Raw genomic sequence first — 19,406 nt, 5'->3', positions numbered from 1 at the left:
TGAATCAATAAACTCACCGTACGGTACGGAGAACGTGTAACTTAACTTTTGTAAATTATACTGCTGAAGATGGCTCAAAGCTGAACCGAAACGTACGGATCGATGTAATGTATCAAAACGACAAATAAATCAGTTATTTCTGATATTACGCACTGTGATCTGCGTCTGACCCTCATAGCCTTGACTTCTTTTATCAAAATAATTAGCAAATTGAATTTTTGTTTTAATTTTGTATTCTTAACTAAAGAACTGAATAATTAGAATGTAGAATATTATTTATTTTAAGTAATATTATCAAGAAAACATTTTAGTAGATATATCAATAACAGTCCTAAACCGGGGATCTCAGAGGGGGGTGAGGGCCGGGGGGGAAGGACTCGCGGCCGAAGGGTCTGCCGGGGGGGAGCAGGGGGGGAGGACTCGATGGCGAGGGGGAGCGGGGGGGGACGACTCGTTGGTGAGGGGGAGCGAGTGGAGGTCGGCGAGCGTGTCGGGACATGTTTATTAAATATTAATAAACATATCACGTATTGACAAGGTGTACCGCCGAGGGGGGGTGGTAGGTGTTCGCGTTGTACGCCGAGGGTGGTTCGCGGGGGGGGGAGAGGTGTCGTCACTTTATCGGCGCGGGGGTATTACAAAGGCGCCGTTCGGTTGCTGGAATTTTATCGGCGAATATAAACAAAACAGCGAGTTAGACACTTGACTCTGCAATGATCTCACCTTTCTAAAACATACGAGCCGCCACTCGGTTACGGCGTCTCACTACAAAAGCGAGCGCCTATGGCAGGCGGCTATAATTTTTATGACCTGCCACTAGCGTGACACCGCGGTCATTTTCACTTTTCTTCGTAGGAAGAGCCGCTTATCGGTGTTTCGCGGCGCCATTCGATTATGACGTTGCGCGTTATTTCTTTTTTTCCTTCTTTTCTTTGTCTTCTTCTCGAAAAGGACCGTCTTCTCGTTCGCGTTCTCTCTCGCGCGCGTTCTCTCTCGCGCGCGTTCTCTCTCGCTCCCGTCGCACGTTCGCGTTCTCTCTCGCGCAATCTCTCGCGCGCAGTCTCCCGTTCACGTTCTCGTTCAGAAATTATACAAAAACTACAAATAGAAAAATTGCTTACCACCGCTTGATTTCAACCTAAAACCCCCCGGCTCTTGAGTCACCTTCCGCACTGTGTGTGACACAACATTGATTGTCTTTTTATTGTTACACTTATTGTTACACTTATTGTTACACTTATTGTTAATCTCTTAGCAGAATAGGTTTCTTAATTTTAGATAATATACACTTAAAATATTTCTCCAGACACTTTCATTTTTTCAGGCACATATATTTCTATCTTGATAAAAAAAGAACGTTTCTCTTACAAGGATGAACCAATTTATTTGGAGATCGAGAAAATCTTGATGCAATCGGAGATCGGCGATTCCGATCTCGCGACGGAATAGATATCGCACTACGTCGACTCTCCTCTTATACAATCTGCTACAGTTTCTCATCTGCGGTTCGCTAATTTTCACAATCTTGAATTTGGAATTACGTATCGGTTTGCAAAGTTTTGCGTACTCGTTCATATCGGTGGGCTTTGATATACAGCTCTTAAGATGGCGAATCAATTGTTGTATAAACCGCACGATCAAGCACACCAACCGACTCTCACTTCTAGTCCTCGACTACTGAGCGTACCTTCAAATTCATCCTTCTACATCACACTATTGTCACATCGTTTGTTTATCATATCTAATTTCATCTCAGCATCCATACAATTGCACTTTCCGAAAAATCTGCGATGTGCAGTTTTGCACGTGTGCGATGAAGTCACCCGCGAGACATATTCTCGAAAACAATATTGCGCCATTAACTTTCAGTTATTTGATCTGTAAAACAGCTATCAAACAGCTAAAAACAGCTATCAAACAGCTCTTGAACAGCTATCAAACAACTAAAACAGATATCTGTATAACAGCAATCTGTATTACTGCGATCTGTATAACTGCTATTGAACCGCTATCAAACTTCTTTTAAACAACTAAAAACAGCTTTTAAACAGCTATCAAACAACTAAAAACAATTAAAAACAGCTAAAAACAGCTAAAACATCTATATTATACTACAAAGTATGTGGGAAAATAAAATAAAACGTTTATATATACATATATAGTTTATTTCAAAAAATCATAATTTTTCTGGTGTCGCGACCACCAGTTAAATATTTTTAATACATTTTGCAACGCGCAATTCTTAACATGTTTTTCGCATCTTACAGTATTAGTAACATCTAGATTATGTAAAGATTCGATATCTTCATAATCTGCATCCAAAGTCTCAATTTTTAGATTTTTTCTCGCTTTATTCTCAAGCAGATCCACCAGCCATTCTCGTTTCTGGCATCCCTTGACGTACACAAGAGTCGACGTCTCGTCGCTCTCTCCAAGTACGGCCGATGTAATTAGATGTTTCGCCATGCTGTACGACACGTTTCCATCTTCCCATCGTAGTCCATGGTGATTCACAATCAACCAGGAAGCGCATGACTTGTCGAATTTCATGAGGAGACTCCATGGCATGGGACACGTAAAAATGTAATGCGCCAGAACGGTCCCGTTTCTCAGAACCGCCACCTCTTTCACGACAAATTTCATATCCCGACGGTAAATCCTTGCAGATCGATAAACGTCGGTACAATCATGTCGAAACGATGGAGCAATCTGTATCTTATCGCGGTACATCAGTGTCTCTTATATTGTAATATCTGCGTATATTGCAATATCTGCTGATATTGCAATTTACATGATTTTGAGCTCTACGTTCGACAACGGACAGTATTCGATTACGCGATCATGCAAGATGAGACAATAGATAGTATTTGCCGGTACATTCTCTTTGCAGTCAAATTTTATTCGCACATCCACAGGGGCGCTCTTGACAGATTCGTTTTGTCGCGAGCAATCAATGACTACAAAAGGTCCTTTTGTCAGGAATGTAACCACGGTGCAAAGCGTATCGAAGCAGTCTTATCAGTAATAAGCTTTTCGAAAACGCGCACACATATCGAAAAGGACGGCGTATTGATTTTTGCCAAAATCCAGATTTATGTCATCGTACGGATAAAATTCAGAATTTATATAAAGTTTTACGTTAAACGTTTCACATTAAGTTAAACGTTTAATGATCGCGCGACGAGTGCGGCACGCTCATTCTTATCGAGAGTTACCGCTCTGTAATTCTAAACCGCTGACGGTGGACAAGGGAACGGTAGACAGAAGGAAAGATAATTTTAGATACAGTGATATGCATTTAGTATACATTTATTTCTCATGTAATGCATCGTGTATAATATTATTTGCAGCATACGCCAACAGTTCACACAATCAATAATTGAATTCTTATCATAAAATTCACGCAAGATTCTAACTGCATTACATTTATCGGTAATACAATTTTAGCGTAAAATTGTTATAAATTGTTTAAATTTTTCACTTACGCCATGAACATTTTGGCATAGTTGAAAATACACATTTTCAACGCAATGTTCTAGTTCGAACAGGAAGAGTACGGTTGACGGTTTCATGTACAAGCTGGTGCCGCACGACGTCAATTTTACAATATCTGCGTCGCGTATTTTTAACGAGTTCCAAATCTCGAAACGCTAGCGATAATGGTGCAGGCGACTGCACGAGTCGCTGAATACCTGCACGTTTTTCGATGAATGTCACCCACATTATTGCATGAGGCAGAATTATCCGATTGCCTCGGTTATCGCCAATAAGTATATCCACAGAGGACATAGGTTCAGCGTTGATTCCAACATCCAAAAATTTATATGCGGTCGATGTCAAGGCAAATCTCTTTCCCAAAATACGAGGCGTGTAGCGGGGTTTATCAAAACTGAAAAAAATACAATTATGTTTATAAAAGTTTTTTTGCTCAAGTATATACGAAAATTAGCGGTACTTACTCATTGTGCTGTTTCTCGCACGTGACTCGATCACACGCTTAACAATATCGTGTGCAATGTTGAACATGATTGTGCATGCATGTATATACCCGATATCAAGTATTTGTATAATGCTGTATGAAACCAATGAATATAGTTGAGTATGTTGTTAAATATGGGTTTGGAAGTGGATCTTCGATCTTAACGGACAAATAATTCATTTTACAAAATGTTATTGTACACCCGAGACACCCTTGCACGGAGCATCTTTTTTGTCACGTTTGATATTACGTTTGTAACGTGGGTTGTATTTTCTATATTGACATTTCTTTTCAAAGTCAATTACGTAAAGCATGCCACAGATCAAAAGTTCGCATTGCGCGTCCCCCATAGTTTGTAAATAGTCTCCAGATTATTGCTTGTCCTCGGATCATATTTCCACCAACCATTTCGACCTTCGTAAAACCATTGGTACTCTTTCTTGGGATGTTCCTACTCTTTCTGACGCTCCTCCTCTTCCACCCGCTGAGGTCTCTCGAGAAAATCCGGTGGGATCTCTTGACGACACATCGGACACCGCTTGCTCAGATTAGCGACACCCTTTACGCACAGATAGCAGTATATATGGCTGCAGGGTAATCGTGCTGGATGGATACAAGGCTGCAGGCATACTGCGCATTCTGGCACAACAGTGGGATCTTCCTTTTCCTCGGAATCCTTATCCTTCTCTTTAATGCCGCCGCCAGATTTCTCCGACACGTCGAGCTTCGCTTGCGCCATGGCAGGACGAGTCGCGCGACCGCCGTCAGGGTCAGAGTCTCATCCGACGAAGCCCGATACAGCTCTCATGCATGAACGACATAGTGCAAGTGCACCACCCGTTGAATAATAATAAAAAAATAGTACGCACTCTTTTGTATGTAAATTTAGTGCAACGATTTCCTCACGCGACACAATTCTTTCAATGACTTCTTTACGACCATCTTCTTCATCGCTGAAGTAATCACTGTCGTCCGTTAATGCGTGATTCATATCGGAATTATTATCATCTTGCTATACTTTTTTCCAATCGATGTACCGACGCGTAGACTTTCAAATCAAAGACTGTGATTTTGACTCGCTTCATTCTTTCTTATATACTTTTTCTATTGCCTTTTCCTCTCGTTCCCACTAGAGCATCGCGTATTGTTTCTTCTGTTTTAGTGCATGGTGTGCATACACTGCAAATTGTGCAATTTCACATAAGTCAATGGAGCGATATTGTTTTCAAGAACATGTCGCGACATGTCTCGCGATGATTTCATCGAACACGTGCAAAACTGCAAATTTTGCAAATAGCGCCGATGTATGGCTGCTGCAATTATACAGATCAAATCACCGAAAGTCAATGGTATGATATCGTTTTCAAGAACATACGTGTCTCGCAATGATTTCATCGAACACGTTCAAAACTGCAAATCGTACATTTTTCGATAAAAAGCAAACGATGCATCATTAGTAGGATATAAAATGACGAAACCGGGGGATACGATCAGTAGTCGAGAATTGGAAATCGTGAGTACAACAAATTGTGTTAGAAAAAAGATCGTGTAATAACATGTGTTTTGTAGAAATACCGCGAGAAATTAAATTGAAGAGAGCGGTGATAAACGTGCAATCAATAGACAATGCATGTTTCACATGGTCAGTGGTGGCTGCTCTGCATCCAGCCCAAAGAAATGCAGAACGGGAATCGTCGTATCCACATTACACGTCGGTGCTAAATCTTACGGACATTGAGCTTCCAATGACGTTGAATCAAATTAAAAATTTTGAAAATCACAACGACATCTCCATCAACGTGTTTAGCATCGAGAAAAAAAACATGGAACTTGCAATCCTGCCAATACGGGTTACTGATCGAAAGATGGACAGACATGTAAATCTGCTGTACGTGCATGACGATAACGTGGGACATTTTGCATGGATTAAGAACCTATCTCGCCTCGTGAGCTCGCAAATCAACAGGCACCGTGGTCGGAAATACTTTTGCGATCGGTGAGTATACATCTTAATAAATAATAAAAATAATTTTTACGTAAAAGATATATAAAAAATTTCATTATTTACAGATGTTTGCACTATTTCTACACGAGCGAGAAATTGGAAGCCCACACCGTCGACTGTCGGGAGATGAACGACTGCGCGATCAAGTTACCGAGCGATGACGACAAATGGTTGACCTTTAAAAATCACAGCAGGCGTGCATAAGATCCAAACAACACAAAATGTACACCTTGTCCGAAACGAAAAAAGCTTTAAGTCCGTAAGACGATAAGCGATACATTATACCCGGTTCTACCGAGACGCCGCCATGGGGGCATTATAAAATGCTATCGTAAATATATACCATTGACTTTCGGTGATTTGATCTGTATAATTGCAGCAGCCATACATCGGCGCTATTTGCAAAATTTGCAGTTTTGCACGTGTTCGATGAAATCATCGCGAGACATGTCGCGACATGTTCTTGAAAACAATATCGCTCTATTGACTTATGTGAAATTGCACAATTTGCAGTGTATGCACACCATGCACTAAAACAGAAGAAACAATACGCGATGCTCTAGTGGGAACGAGAAGAAAAGGCAATAGAAAAAGTATATAAGAAAGAATGAAGCGAGTCAAAATCACAGTCTGTGATTTAAAAGTCTACGCGTCGGTACATCGATTGGAAAAAAGTATAGCAAGATGATAATAATTCCGATATGGATCACGCGTTAACGGACGACAGTGATTACTTCAGCGATGAAGAAGATGGTCGTAAAGAAGTCATTGAAAGAATTGTGTCGCGTGAGGAAATCGTTGCACTAAATTTACATACAAAAGAGAGTGCGTACTATTTTTTTATTATTATTATTCAACGGGTGGTGCACTTGCACTATGTCGTTCATGCATGAGAGCTGTATCGGGCTTCGTCGGATGAGACTCTGACCCTGACGGCGGTCGCGCGACTCGTCCTGCCATGGCGCAAGCGAAGCTCGACGTGTCGGAGAAATTTGGCGGCGGCATTAAAGAGAAGGATAAGGATTCCGAGGAAAAGGAAGATCCCACTGTTGTGCCAGAATGCACAGTATGCCTGCAGCCTTGTATCCATCCAGCACGATTACCCTGCAGCCATATATACTGCTATCTGTGCGTAAAGGGTGTCGCTAATCTGAGCAAGCGGTGTCCGATGTGTCGTCAAGAGATCCCACCGGATTTTCTCGAGAGACCTCAGCTGGTGGAAATGGAGGAGCCTCAGAAGGAGTCGGAACATCCCAAGAAAGAGTACCAATGGTTTTACGAAGGTCGAAATGGTTGGTGGAAATATGATCCGAGGACAAGCAATAATCTGGAGACTATTTACAAACTATGGGGGACGCGCAATGCGAACTTTTGATCTGTGGCATGCTTTGAGTAATTGACTTTGAAAAGAAATGTCAATATAGAAAATAAAACCCACGTTACAAACGTAATATCAAACGTGACAAAAAAAGATGCTCCGTGTAAGGGTGTCTCGGGTGTACAATAACATTTTGTAAAATGGATTATTTGTCCGTTAAGATCGAAGATCCACTTCCAAACCCATATTTAACAACATACTCAACTATATTCATTGGTTTCATACAGCATTATACAAATACTTGATATCGGGTATATACATGCATGCACAATCATGTTCAACATTGCACACGATATTGTTAAGCGTGTGATCGAGTCACGTGCGAGAAACAGCACAATGAGTAAGTACCGCTAATTTTCATATATACTTGAGCAAAAAAAACTTTTATAAACATAATTGTATTTTTTTCAGTTTTGATAAACCCCGCTACACGCCTCGTATTTTGGGAAAGAGATTTGCCTTGACATCGACCGCATATAAATTTTTGGATGTTGGAATCAACGCTGAACCTATGTCCTCTGTGGATATACTTATTGGCGATAACCGAGGCAATCGGATAATTCTACCTCATGCAATAATGTGGGTGACATTCATCGAAAAACGTGTAGGTATTCAGCGACTCGTGCAGTCGCCTGCACCATTATCGCTAGCGTTTCGAGATTTGGAACTCGTTAAAAAATACGCGACGCAGATATTGTAAAATTGACGTCGTGCGGCACCAGCTTGTACATGAAACCGTCAACCGTACTCTTCCTGTTCAAACTAGAACATTGCGTTGAAAATGTGTATTTTCAAATATGCCAAAATGTTCATGGCGTAAGTGAAAAATTTAAACAATTTATAACAATTTTACGCTAAAATTGTATTACCGATAAATGTAATGCAGTTAGAATCTTGCGTGAATTTTATGATAAGAATTCAATTATTGATTGTGTGAACTGTTGGCGTATGCTGCAAATAATATTGTACACGATGCATTACATGAGAAATAAATGTATACTAAATGCATATCACTGTATCTAAAATTATCTTTCCTTCTGTCTACCGTTCCCTTGTCCACCGTCAGCGGTTTAGAATTACAGAGCGGTAACTCTCGATAAGAATGAGCGTGCCGCACTCGTCGCGCGATCATTAAACGTTTAACTTAATGTGAAAAGTTTAACGTAAAACTTTATATAAAGTCTGAATTTTATCCGTACGATGACATAAATCTGGATTTTGGCAAAAATCAATACGCCGTCCTTTTCGATATGTGTGCGCGTTTTCGTAAAGCTTATTACTGATAAGACTGCTTCGATACGCTTTGCACCGTGGTTACATTCCTGACAAAAGGACCTTTTGTAGTCATAGATTGCTCGCGACAAAACGAATCTGTCAAGAGCGCCACTGTGGATGTGCGAATAGAATTTGATTGTAAAGAAAATGTACCTGCAAATACTATCGCCTATTGTCTCATCTTGCATGATCGCGTAATCGAATACTGTCCGTTGTCGAACGTAGTGCTCAAAATCATGTAAATTGCAATATCAGCAGATATTGCAATATACGCAGATATTACAATATAAGAGACACTGATGTACCGCGATAAGATACAGATTGCTCCATCGTTTCGACATGATTGTACCGACGTTTATCGATCTGCAAGGATTTACCGTCGGGATATGAAATTTGTCGTGAAAGAGGTGGCGGTTCTGAGAAACGGGGCCGTTCTGGCGCATTACATTTTTACGTGTCCCATGCCATGGAGTCTCCTCATGAAATTCGACAAGTCATGCGCTTCCTGGTTGATTGTGAATCACCATGGACTACGATGGGAAGATGGAAACGTGTCGTACAGCATGGCGAAACATCTAATTACATCGGCCGTACTTGGAGAGAGCGACGAGACGTCGACTCTTGTGTACGTCAAGGGATGCCAGAAACGAGAATGGCTGGTGGATCTGCTTGAGAATAAAGCGAGAAAAAATCTAAAAATTGAGACTTTGGATGCAGATTATGAAGATATCGAATCTTTACATAATCTAGATGTTACTAATACTGTAAGATGCGAAAAACATGTTAAGAATTGCGCGTTGCAAAATGTATTAAAAATATTTAACTGGTGGTCGCGACACCAGAAAAATTATGATTTTTTGAAATAAACTATATATGTATATATAAACGTTTTATTTTATTTTCCCACATACTTTGTAGTATAATATAGATGTTTTAGCTGTTTTTAGCTGTTTTTAATTGTTTTTAGTTGTTTGATAGCTGTTTAAAAGCTGTTTTTAGTTGTTTAAAAGAAGTTTGATAGCGGTTCAATAGCAGTTATACAGATCGCAGTAATACAGATTGCTGTTATACAGATATCTGTTTTAGTTGTTTGATAGCTGTTCAAGAGCTGTTTGATAGCTGTTTTTAGCTGTTTGATAGCTGTTTTACAGATCAAATAACTGAAAGTTAATGGCGCAATATTGTTTTCGAGAATATGTCTCGCGGGTGACTTCATCGCACACGTGCAAAACTGCACATCGCAGATTTTTCGGAAAGTGCAATTGTATGGATGCTGAGATGAAATTAGATATGATAAACAAACGATGTGACAATAGTGTGATGTAGAAGGATGAATTTGAAGGTACGCTCAGTAGTCGAGGACTAGAAGTGAGAGTCGGTTGGTGTGCTTGATCGTGCGGTTTATACAACAATTGATTCGCCATCTTAAGAGCTGTATATCAAAGCCCACCGATATGAACGAGTACGCAAAACTTTGCAAACCGATACGTAATTCCAAATTCAAGATTGTGAAAATTAGCGAACCGCAGATGAGAAACTGTAGCAGATTGTATAAGAGGAGAGTCGACGTAGTGCGATATCTATTCCGTCGCGAGATCGGAATCGCCGATCTCCGATTGCATCAAGATTTTCTCGATCTCCAAATAAATTGGTTCATCCTTGTAAGAGAAACGTTCTTTTTTTATCAAGATAGAAATATATGTGCCTGAAAAAATGAAAGTGTCTGGAGAAATATTTTAAGTGTATATTATCTAAAATTAAGAAACCTATTCTGCTAAGAGATTAACAATAAGTGTAACAATAAGTGTAACAATAAGTGTAACAATAAAAAGACAATCAATGTTGTGTCACACACAGTGCGGAAGGTGACTCAAGAGCCGGGGGGTTTTAGGTTGAAATCAAGCGGTGGTAAGCAATTTTTCTATTTGTAGTTTTTGTATAATTTCTGAACGAGAACGTGAACGGGAGACTGCGCGCGAGAGACTGCGCGAGAGAGAACGCGAACGAGAAAACGGTCCTTTTCGAGAAGAAGACAAAGAAAAGAAAGAAAAAAAATAACGCGCAACGTCATAATCGAATGGCGCCGCGAAACACCGATAAGCGGCTCTTCCTACGAAGAAAAGTGAAAATGACCGCGGTGTCACGCTAGTGGCAGGTCATAAAAATTATAGCCTCCTGCCATAGGCGCTCGCTTTTGTAGTGAGACGCCGTAACCGAATGGCGGCTCGCATGTTCTAGAAAGGTGAGATCATTGCAGAGTCAAGTGTCTAACTCGCTGTTTTGTTTATATTCGCCGATAAAATTCCAGCAGCCGAACGGCGCCTTTGTAATACCCCCGCGCCGATAAAGTGACGACACCTCTCCCCCCCCGCGAACCACCTTCGGCGTAGAACGCGGACACCTACCCCCCCCTCAGCGGTACACCTTGTCAATACGATATGTTTATTAATATTTAATAAACATGTCCCGACACTATCGCCGACCCCCCCCCCGCTCCCCCTCACCAACGAGTCGTCCCCCCCCGCCCCCCCTCACCAACGAGTCGTTCCCCCCCCCGCTCCCCCTCACCAACGAGTCGTCCCCTCCCGCTCCCCCTTGCCCTCGAGTCCTCCCCCCCGCTCCCCCCCGGCAGACCCATCGGCCACGAGTCCTGTTGAGTAAAATAAAGGTTTTCGTACTTCTGTCTTTCTATTTGAGTTTAGCGCGTACCTGTCGTGCGCGCATGAAAGACTGCCACGCCACTGACGGAGCTTTCTGTCCGCCAGGGGCGCCTACAATAGTATCGAACAGTCTCATCGATCGATTCTCCCTGTACGGTCGGTGAATAAATTGTTCTCTTCAATATACACGAGCGTCGAATTCAATATCCGCAATCATCCTAATCCTCGAACCTCAATTACCACGGCGTGACTCAACAGGTTATGGGCCCAGTCACCCGAGTTGAGCTGAGGTGAACGAGAACGCAGGGACATAGAAAAACGTGTTCGGTGCGTCTTCGCGTGGCGAACCGGGTCGCAGCCATATTGCGCAAAACCACGCGCGGGGCAAGTGATCGAACGGTCGCGAGCCAAAAACGAGAACATAAAAGATGTCGGAAGAAGTGTCTGTGCGACAAGTGCAAAAACTCGACGGTACGAATTTCCTCACTTGGAAGTTCCAGATGAGAGCCGTATTCATGGCGGCGGGAGTGAGTGACATAGTCGAGGGCACGCGAACGCAACCGATCGGCGCTCAGGATCCGCAAACCGCGGTGTGGAGAAGAGACAATGCCAAAGCAATGGTGCTCATCTCGACAACGATCGAGCCGTCGCAGCTAGAGTCATTGATAACGTGCGACACGGCAAAGGCAATGTGGGATACCCTGTGCCAAGTGCACGAGCAAAAATCCTCGGCTAACAAGCTATTCCTGATGCAAAAGTTTTATGACTACAAGATGGCGTCGGGTGATACGGTCGTGCAACACGTGGCCAAAGTGAAGAACATGGCGGCTCAGCTAAGAGACGTTGGAGAAACGATGTCGAACCACACCGTAATGGCGAAAGTTCTAGCGACGTTGGCGCCAAGATTCGGCGCATTCCAAACCGTGTGGGACAACGTCGAGGAAGGGAGACAAACCGTAGAGAATCTAACGGACAGACTCATTCGAGAAGAAGCGAGGCTTGCAAACGGAAGTGACGCCACGGAAGCGTTGGCGGTTGTGAAGAGCAGCGGTGCGAAAAACAAATCGCAGACTTCCGGAACCTCGAAGAACAGCCGTTCAAAGAAAGACGTCGAGTGCTACAAATGTCGAGGAAAAGGACATTTCGCTCGGGAGTGTCCGTCAAAGAACAAAAAACGCGGTGACCGAGATGGAAGTGGATCGCGAGAGTATGCGTTCGTGGTCACAAAAGACGAGACGAAAACGGAAAAGCAACCGCCGAAACAAAGTGCGGATCCGTCGACAGAACAAGTGCGGCAACTACTCGAGGTCGATAACAAAGACGCCTGGCTAACCGACAGTGGGGCGTCACGACACATCTCTCACCGACGTGATTGGTTCGAAGAGTTTCACCCGAGTGTAGGCGATACGGTTGTGCTCGGAAATGGTCGTGAATGCGAAGTTGGCGGCGAAGGCACAATTCGAATTGAGAAACTCGTCAACGGAAGATGGAGCACCGGACGCATCGAAGGTGTGTTGTACGTGCCAACGCTAAAGAAAAACTTGTTTTCAGTGGGCATGTGTACCGGAAAAGGCTTCGACGTTCAGTTCAGCGACTCGAAAGTGATAGTCAGACTCAAAAATGAGGTGAAAGCAGTCGGTGCAAAACAGAACAATTCAACGTATCGCATGTTCTTCCGAGTGCTGGTACCGGGAGTGTCGAGTGAAGCGAACGCGGCCACTGTCGACTTAAAAGTGTAGCACGAGCGACTCGGACATGTCGGTAGTAGAGCACTCAGCGACATGGTGAAAAATAACCTTGTCGAAGGAGTACAAATAAAAAATGCGGACAAGTTTTTCTGCGAACCGTGCCAGTTCGGGAAGGCACACGTGTTACCGTTTCAAACTCGCGGAGACAGAGACACGAAACCGGGCGAAGTTGTTCACACCGATGTGAGTGGAAAAGTACAAGTCGAATCACTCGGTCACTCGAACTACTACGTAACGTTCATCGACGACGCTTCGGGTTTTTGCTACGTGTACTTTATGCAACACAAGGACGAAGTCGTTGAGAAGTTCGCGCTCTATGAAAAAATAGTGGCGAATAAATTCGGTACAACCGTGAAGGCTGTGCGTTCTGACAATGGTGGCGAGTACAAAAACAGACAATTCGAAAAATATCTCGGACAGCGCGGAATAGCTATGGAGAACACTGCTCCATATACCCCACAACAGAACGGCAAAGCGGAAAGAGCAAATCGAACAATATTCGAGTGCGCACGCACGATGTTGCGTGCAAAGGACCTCCCAAAGAACCTGTGGGCAGAGGCTGTAAGCACGGCGGTTTACATACTCAACCGCACCACACACTCAAGTCGTAAGGACATAAAAACTCCGTACGAAGTCTGGACAGGAAAAAAACCGGACTTGCAGCACGTACGAATCTTTGGATCTGTGGCGTACAAACACGTGCCCAAGCAGTTGCGGAAGAAGCTCGACGACAAATCAAGGAGGATGATCTTGGTGGGATACCAAGGAAATTCATCGAACTACCGGCTCTACGATCCTGTGACGAAAAAAGTGAGCGTGTCCAGAGACGTTGTGTTCGACGAGAAGCTGAGTGAGGTAAGCGCCAGTGAGAGTAGCTCAAAACAAGGGGTACTAGTGCTTCCTAAGATCATGCCAATTCCAGAAGCAGTCGACGACAACAACGGTGCAGTCATCGAAATCCTAGATGACGACGACGAGGTATTCGACGATGCGCAGGGCGCAGAAGCAGTCGTACGACCGAATGCAGGTCATCAGGACCAGCAACCAGATCCAGCCGGAGGTCAGCGCCAACTTCGAGACAGGCAGACGATAAGAATGCCACAGAGGTACGACACGAGAATGCCACAGAGGTACGACATAGATCTCGTGGAGTACGAGACGCCTGCTACGTTTGGCGAGGCGGTGCGAGGACCGAACAAAAGGAAATGGATCGACGCTATAAAAGACGAACTACAAGCTCACAGCAAGAATAATACGTGGACTGTAGTCGAAAGAACTGATGAAATGAAGCCCATCGACTCGAAATGGGTCTTCAAACTTGTGCGAGGAAAAACAGAAGGACAACCGAGGTTCAAGGCCAGACTGTGCGCCAGAGGATTTCTCCAACAGCCAGGAATAGACTACAACGAAACTTTCGCTCCAGTCGTGAGATACGACTCGCTTCGACAGTTTCTGGCTCGGGTCACACAGGAAGACTACGAGCTGACACAATTCGACGTCTGCACAGCATTCCTCTACGGCGAGCTGGAAGAAGAAATTTTCATGCTGGTTCCGGAAGGGTTAACTGTCGGAGAAGAAGAAAGTGAAGGTGACAGTGAGAGATTAGTGTGTCGACTAAACAAGTCGCTCTATGGTCTCAAACAAGCACCTCGGTGCTGAAATAAAAAGTTCAGTGCTTTTCTAAAGAAATTTAATTTTGTGCAATCCGACGCCGATCAATGTATATATATCGGCTGTGTGGAAGGATGCGTAGTATGGCTAGCGCTGTTTGTCGATGATGGGCTTGTGGCCTCGAAATCATCAAGTGTGCTTGAGAAAATCATTGTAAGTATGAAAGAGTATGTAAGTTTGAAATAACCCTCGGAGACGCGACTAGGTTTGTAGGGCTACAAATTGATCGAAATAGAGTCGCTAAGAGTATGTTCATACATCAAACCGAGTATGTCGACCGAATTCTAGAAAAATTCAGAATGATCGACGCGAAACAAGTGAGTGTCCCTGCCGACCCTCACTCTGCACTGGCTCCCTCCGAGCCAGACAGTGAGAAACGAAACGTTCCATACCGAGAGGCGGTAGGCTCTCTATTATTTCTTTCAGTGGTCTCACGACCAGATATCGCTTTCTCAGTGAATTCAGTGTCTAAGTATTTAAATAATCATGATCTCAGTCATTGGAAGGCTGTAAAGAGAATTTTCGCTTATCTGGTCGGTTCTAGAGATTTAGGTATAATGTACCAAAGAAATGGAAACGAGCCAAATCTAGTAGGTTACTGTGATGCGGACTATGCAGGAGATTCAGAAACACGTAGGTCTACTACAGGGTATGTTTTTGGCTTTGCGAATGGGCCAGTCACCTGGTCTAGTCAGCGCCAAAAACTTGTGACGCTGAGCACGACGGAAGCGGAGTACGTCGCTGCAGCAGCAGCTGCAAGAGAGGTAGTTTGGTTACGAAAACTACTGAGAGACCTTGGCGTCAGTTGTGACGAACCAACGCCGCTGCATGTCGACAATCAAAGCGCGATACGGTTAACGAAGAACGCCGAGATGCATCAACGTACAAAACACATTGATGTGCGACATCATTACATACGTGAAAAAGTAAAGAGCCACGAAATTTCAGTAGTATTCGTACCTACCGAAGCTCAAAGAGCTGACATATTTACTAAGGCTATGCCGAACGAGCGTTTTTGTAAACTTTGTAAAATGTTGAGTTTAAGAACGTACAGAGAGTACTCAAACAGTGAGAGTGTTGAGTAAAATAAAGGTTTTCGTACTTCTGTCTTTCTATTTGAGTTTAGCGCGTACCTGTCGTGCGCGCATGAAAGACTGCCACGCCACTGACGGAGCTTTCTGTCCGCCAGGGGCGCCTACAATAGTATCGAACAGTCTCATCGATCGATTCTCCCTGTACGGTCGGTGAATAAATTGTTCTCTTCAATATACACGAGCGTCGAATTCAATATCCGCAATCATCCTAATCCTCGAACCTCAATTACCACGGCGTGACTCAACAAGTTCTTCCCCCCCGCCCTTCACCCCCCTGAGATCCGCGGCCTAGGACTGTTATTGATATATCTACTCATTTTTTGTAAAGATCATCGTTACTTAAAAGAAGAGAAAACTGAGTAATTGGTTTTCTTAGCATTAGAATGATATTTTTTTACGTGTGCGTATACGGCACTCCATTTTACTATTTAATATCATCATAAAAATTCTATCAAATTTAATCGATACTTAAAGAAAAGAAATTATTATTATGTCTAGACATACTTATAATTTATCGAATTATTATTAAGCTATAATTGAAAATGCAGAATTACAATTATGTCTAGACAAAATATTAATTCTGAATTTATTTTACGTTATGACATAATAAATTTTCGGGAATTAAAATTATGTACTGTCACGACTTTTTCACTCCCGGACCGCTCCGGGACGTGTGCCGGATCAAAAGGAGTAAGGAGAGCGGGATGACGGGCCTCTCCGACGACTCCCTCGCACCTCCGACACTTCGCGAAACGAATTTACCGTTGGGCGCCAAACGCGTCAACGCGCGTCCGCGAAATCGCGAAAGAAAACCAACACGAGACGCAAAGCGAGACGTGCGGATGTGCGAGGAATTGGCTAGCTCGACCTAAGGGCTGGGGCGGGGGTGATGAAGGGCGGCGCGATATTCGGCGGGGTGACACGCCATAAATAAGGCCACGAACTCAAGCAATTAACAAATCAAAATAACATTTATTCGTTAGAAATTCACGCGTGAACCAATAAAAGCCGAGTCGGCTTCGGTCGGTCAGACAAATCATATCATCAGTCGCGCGAGCGTCAGAAATGAAACAAAAGAATTAGTAATAGCGCGGACACCAGAATAAACGAGGTACTGCGTTATCGTATAGTAACGCGCAGAAGGCGCTGCGATTATCTCAGAACAGTATGATAAAACTTACAAGTAATATGGAACATCGACGGTAAACACGAAATAAGCACGGAATTAGAAAATAAGATCTCGCAGGAAAAGTCGCGACAGGACGATACCTCACGCTCGGAGTGCGTGAACGCAACGCCGGGAGTCGCGCGAGAATTCTGTCGCCAATTATCTTAAGCCTAACGCAAGTATGAATCGTGGCGTAAGCCACGTCCCAACGTAATGAGGATCGAACGCAACACAATAACGCGAGATCAATTTCGGCGCGATCGCAAGGAGACGCGAAATACTATAACAAACGCGAAAATACGGACTTAATCTAACGCGAGAAATGACCAAAGGTAGCGCCAGTCATTCGGGCAAAGACAATACTGTCCTCAGTGATTTCCAAACGCAAAAACGAGACGCCGAGGCAATCCGCGTAGCGCGAAATACAGGAAGAAACGCGAGGAAAATGTGCGGGATTACCGCGAGCAATAATAACACGCAATCACCGAACAACGCATCCGAACATAATTACCCTAACACGCACGATTCTCTGAGGCAATTAGCCACTCACAGACGGCCGATTAACGCGAATGATGTACCGACGCATGCGAAATTCCACAAGAGCAATGTTTGGTAATTTGATACGCCGGGAATACGGAAGGCACGAGACACAATCGCGAGCGCGGACAGTGCACGAAACGGACTCGCAGTAACGGATTTCGCCACGAATCTATCACGATCTCCAGAGGCTCGCAATCGCGTCTTTCTCTCAATTCCGCGGCCACAATACCATCCCGAGGCCCTTCGCTCTCGCTGTCGATCGCCATTCGATACGCGGTCTCAAGGGACCGCACGCGTCGCGATATTACAACGTTATCCCGGACGAGAGCGTGCACCGGAGGGCGGCGTCGTGGCGTTACATTTGTTATTTTCATATTTTTATATTTTAATGCATGAACTGTTCGAAGTGCTCAAAAAATATCATTTCAGTGCTAAGAAAACCGGCAATTACTCCATTTCCCTTCTTTTAACGGTCATCTTCGCAAAAAATATTTTATTTTTATAATAATCTTAAAATACACACTCATCACTCTTTTTACTTAAAACAAATAATATTCTAAATTCTAATTGTTTAACTATTCAATTAAAAACATAAAAATAAAGCAAAAATTTGATTTGTTTATTATTTTGACTTTTCTTTGATAAAATAGTATAATGTTTTTTGAAGGAGTATAAATTCTTTTTTCCAGTACATGATAAAGACTTTTTCTAAAATTTGTGATGAATACATTTTAAGATTATTATCAAGAAAATATTCTTTCTTAAAGAACCCCGTTACTTACCAAAAAAAAAGTAATTCCAGAATTACGATTGTGTGTACATAATAGAAAATTAAAATTGCGTACATAAGTAAAATTTGGAAATTACAATTATGTACATAATTTTAATTCCCGAAAATTTTTTATGTCATAACGTAAAATAAATTCAGAATTAATATTTTGTCTAGACATAATTGTAATTCTGCATTTTCAATTATAGCTTAATAATAATTCGATAAATTATAAGTATGTCTAGACATAATAATAATTTATTTTCTTTAAGTATCGATTTAATTTGATAGAATTTTTATGATGACATTAAATAGTAAAATGGCGTGCCGTATACGCACACGTAAAAAAATATCATTCTAATGCTAAGAAAACCAATTACTCAGTTTTCTCTTCTTTTAAATAACGATGATCTTTACAAAAAATGTTTTCTTGATAATATTACTTAAAATAAATAATATTCTACATTCTAATTATTCAGTTTTTCAGTTAAAAATACAAAATTAAAACAAAAATTTAATTTGCTAATTATTTTGATAAGAGAAGTCAAGGCTATGAGGGTCAGACGCAGATCACAGTGCGTAATATCAGAAATAACTGATTTATTCGTCGTTTTGATATATTACATCGATCCGTACGTTTCGGCTCAGCTTTGAGCTATCTTCAGCAGTATAATTTACAGAAGTTAAGTTACACGTTCTCCGTACCGTACGGTGAGTTTACTGATTCAAAGTATCAGACATGGACCAATTGATCCATATCTGTAAATTTGTACAATTAATGTTGAGATATCAAAAAGATCCCTTAGGAAACTCATCATTCGGTCTGAAAAACATGGAATACAGAGCCATGCGTACATAATGAATATCTACTCTCTGCGAGAAGACTTGACGATCTTGTCGACACGACACACAATAATATGAAAGGTCTTGCAAGAAGAGGCATGTCGTAGGTCAACACACCGGCGAGGATTATAACAAAGCACGATTTGACACCGTCATAATATTGCATGTACCAATAGTAAAACCCCGATTTGCCAACGACCAAAGTTCATGAGCATGGATTACAATTTGGTCAAAACCGTGACATATGCATGATGCAAAAAATCGCTCTATCTAAAT

At 42.5% G+C, this 19,406-nt stretch overlaps 2 protein-coding genes and 1 pseudogene across 2 annotated transcripts; 2 read left to right on the top strand and 1 right to left on the bottom strand.

The window, feature by feature from the left end:
* Positions 1-2,820: 2,820 nt before the first annotated feature.
* Positions 2,821-4,718, bottom strand: LOC143897741 (E3 ubiquitin-protein ligase rnf146-like; annotated as a pseudogene).
* A 738-nt stretch (positions 4,719-5,456) lies between these two features.
* Positions 5,457-6,314, top strand: LOC143897740 (uncharacterized). Its single transcript, XM_077406604.1, has 2 exons — positions 5,457-5,975; positions 6,050-6,314. Exons 1-2 carry the CDS (start codon positions 5,536-5,538, stop codon positions 6,186-6,188), a joined length of 579 nt encoding a protein of 192 aa, XP_077262730.1. The 5' UTR covers positions 5,457-5,535; the 3' UTR covers positions 6,189-6,314.
* Positions 6,315-6,942: 628 nt separating this feature from the next.
* LOC143897658 (E3 ubiquitin-protein ligase rnf146-like) lies at positions 6,943-7,359 on the top strand. The gene has a single exon (XM_077406464.1). The coding sequence runs from the start codon at positions 6,943-6,945 to the stop codon at positions 7,357-7,359; it is 417 nt and encodes a 138-aa protein (XP_077262590.1).
* The last annotated feature ends 12,047 nt before the right edge of the window (positions 7,360-19,406 follow it).

This window comes from Temnothorax americanus, unplaced genomic scaffold (genome assembly GCF_048541705.1).
Source record: "Temnothorax americanus isolate GAGA-0224 unplaced genomic scaffold, ASM4854170v1 Scaffold21, whole genome shotgun sequence".
Taxonomy (NCBI): Eukaryota; Metazoa; Arthropoda; class Insecta; order Hymenoptera; family Formicidae; genus Temnothorax; species Temnothorax americanus.
Note: the sequence above shows the minus strand (reverse complement) of the source record. Positions and strands in the feature narration are given on the sequence as shown.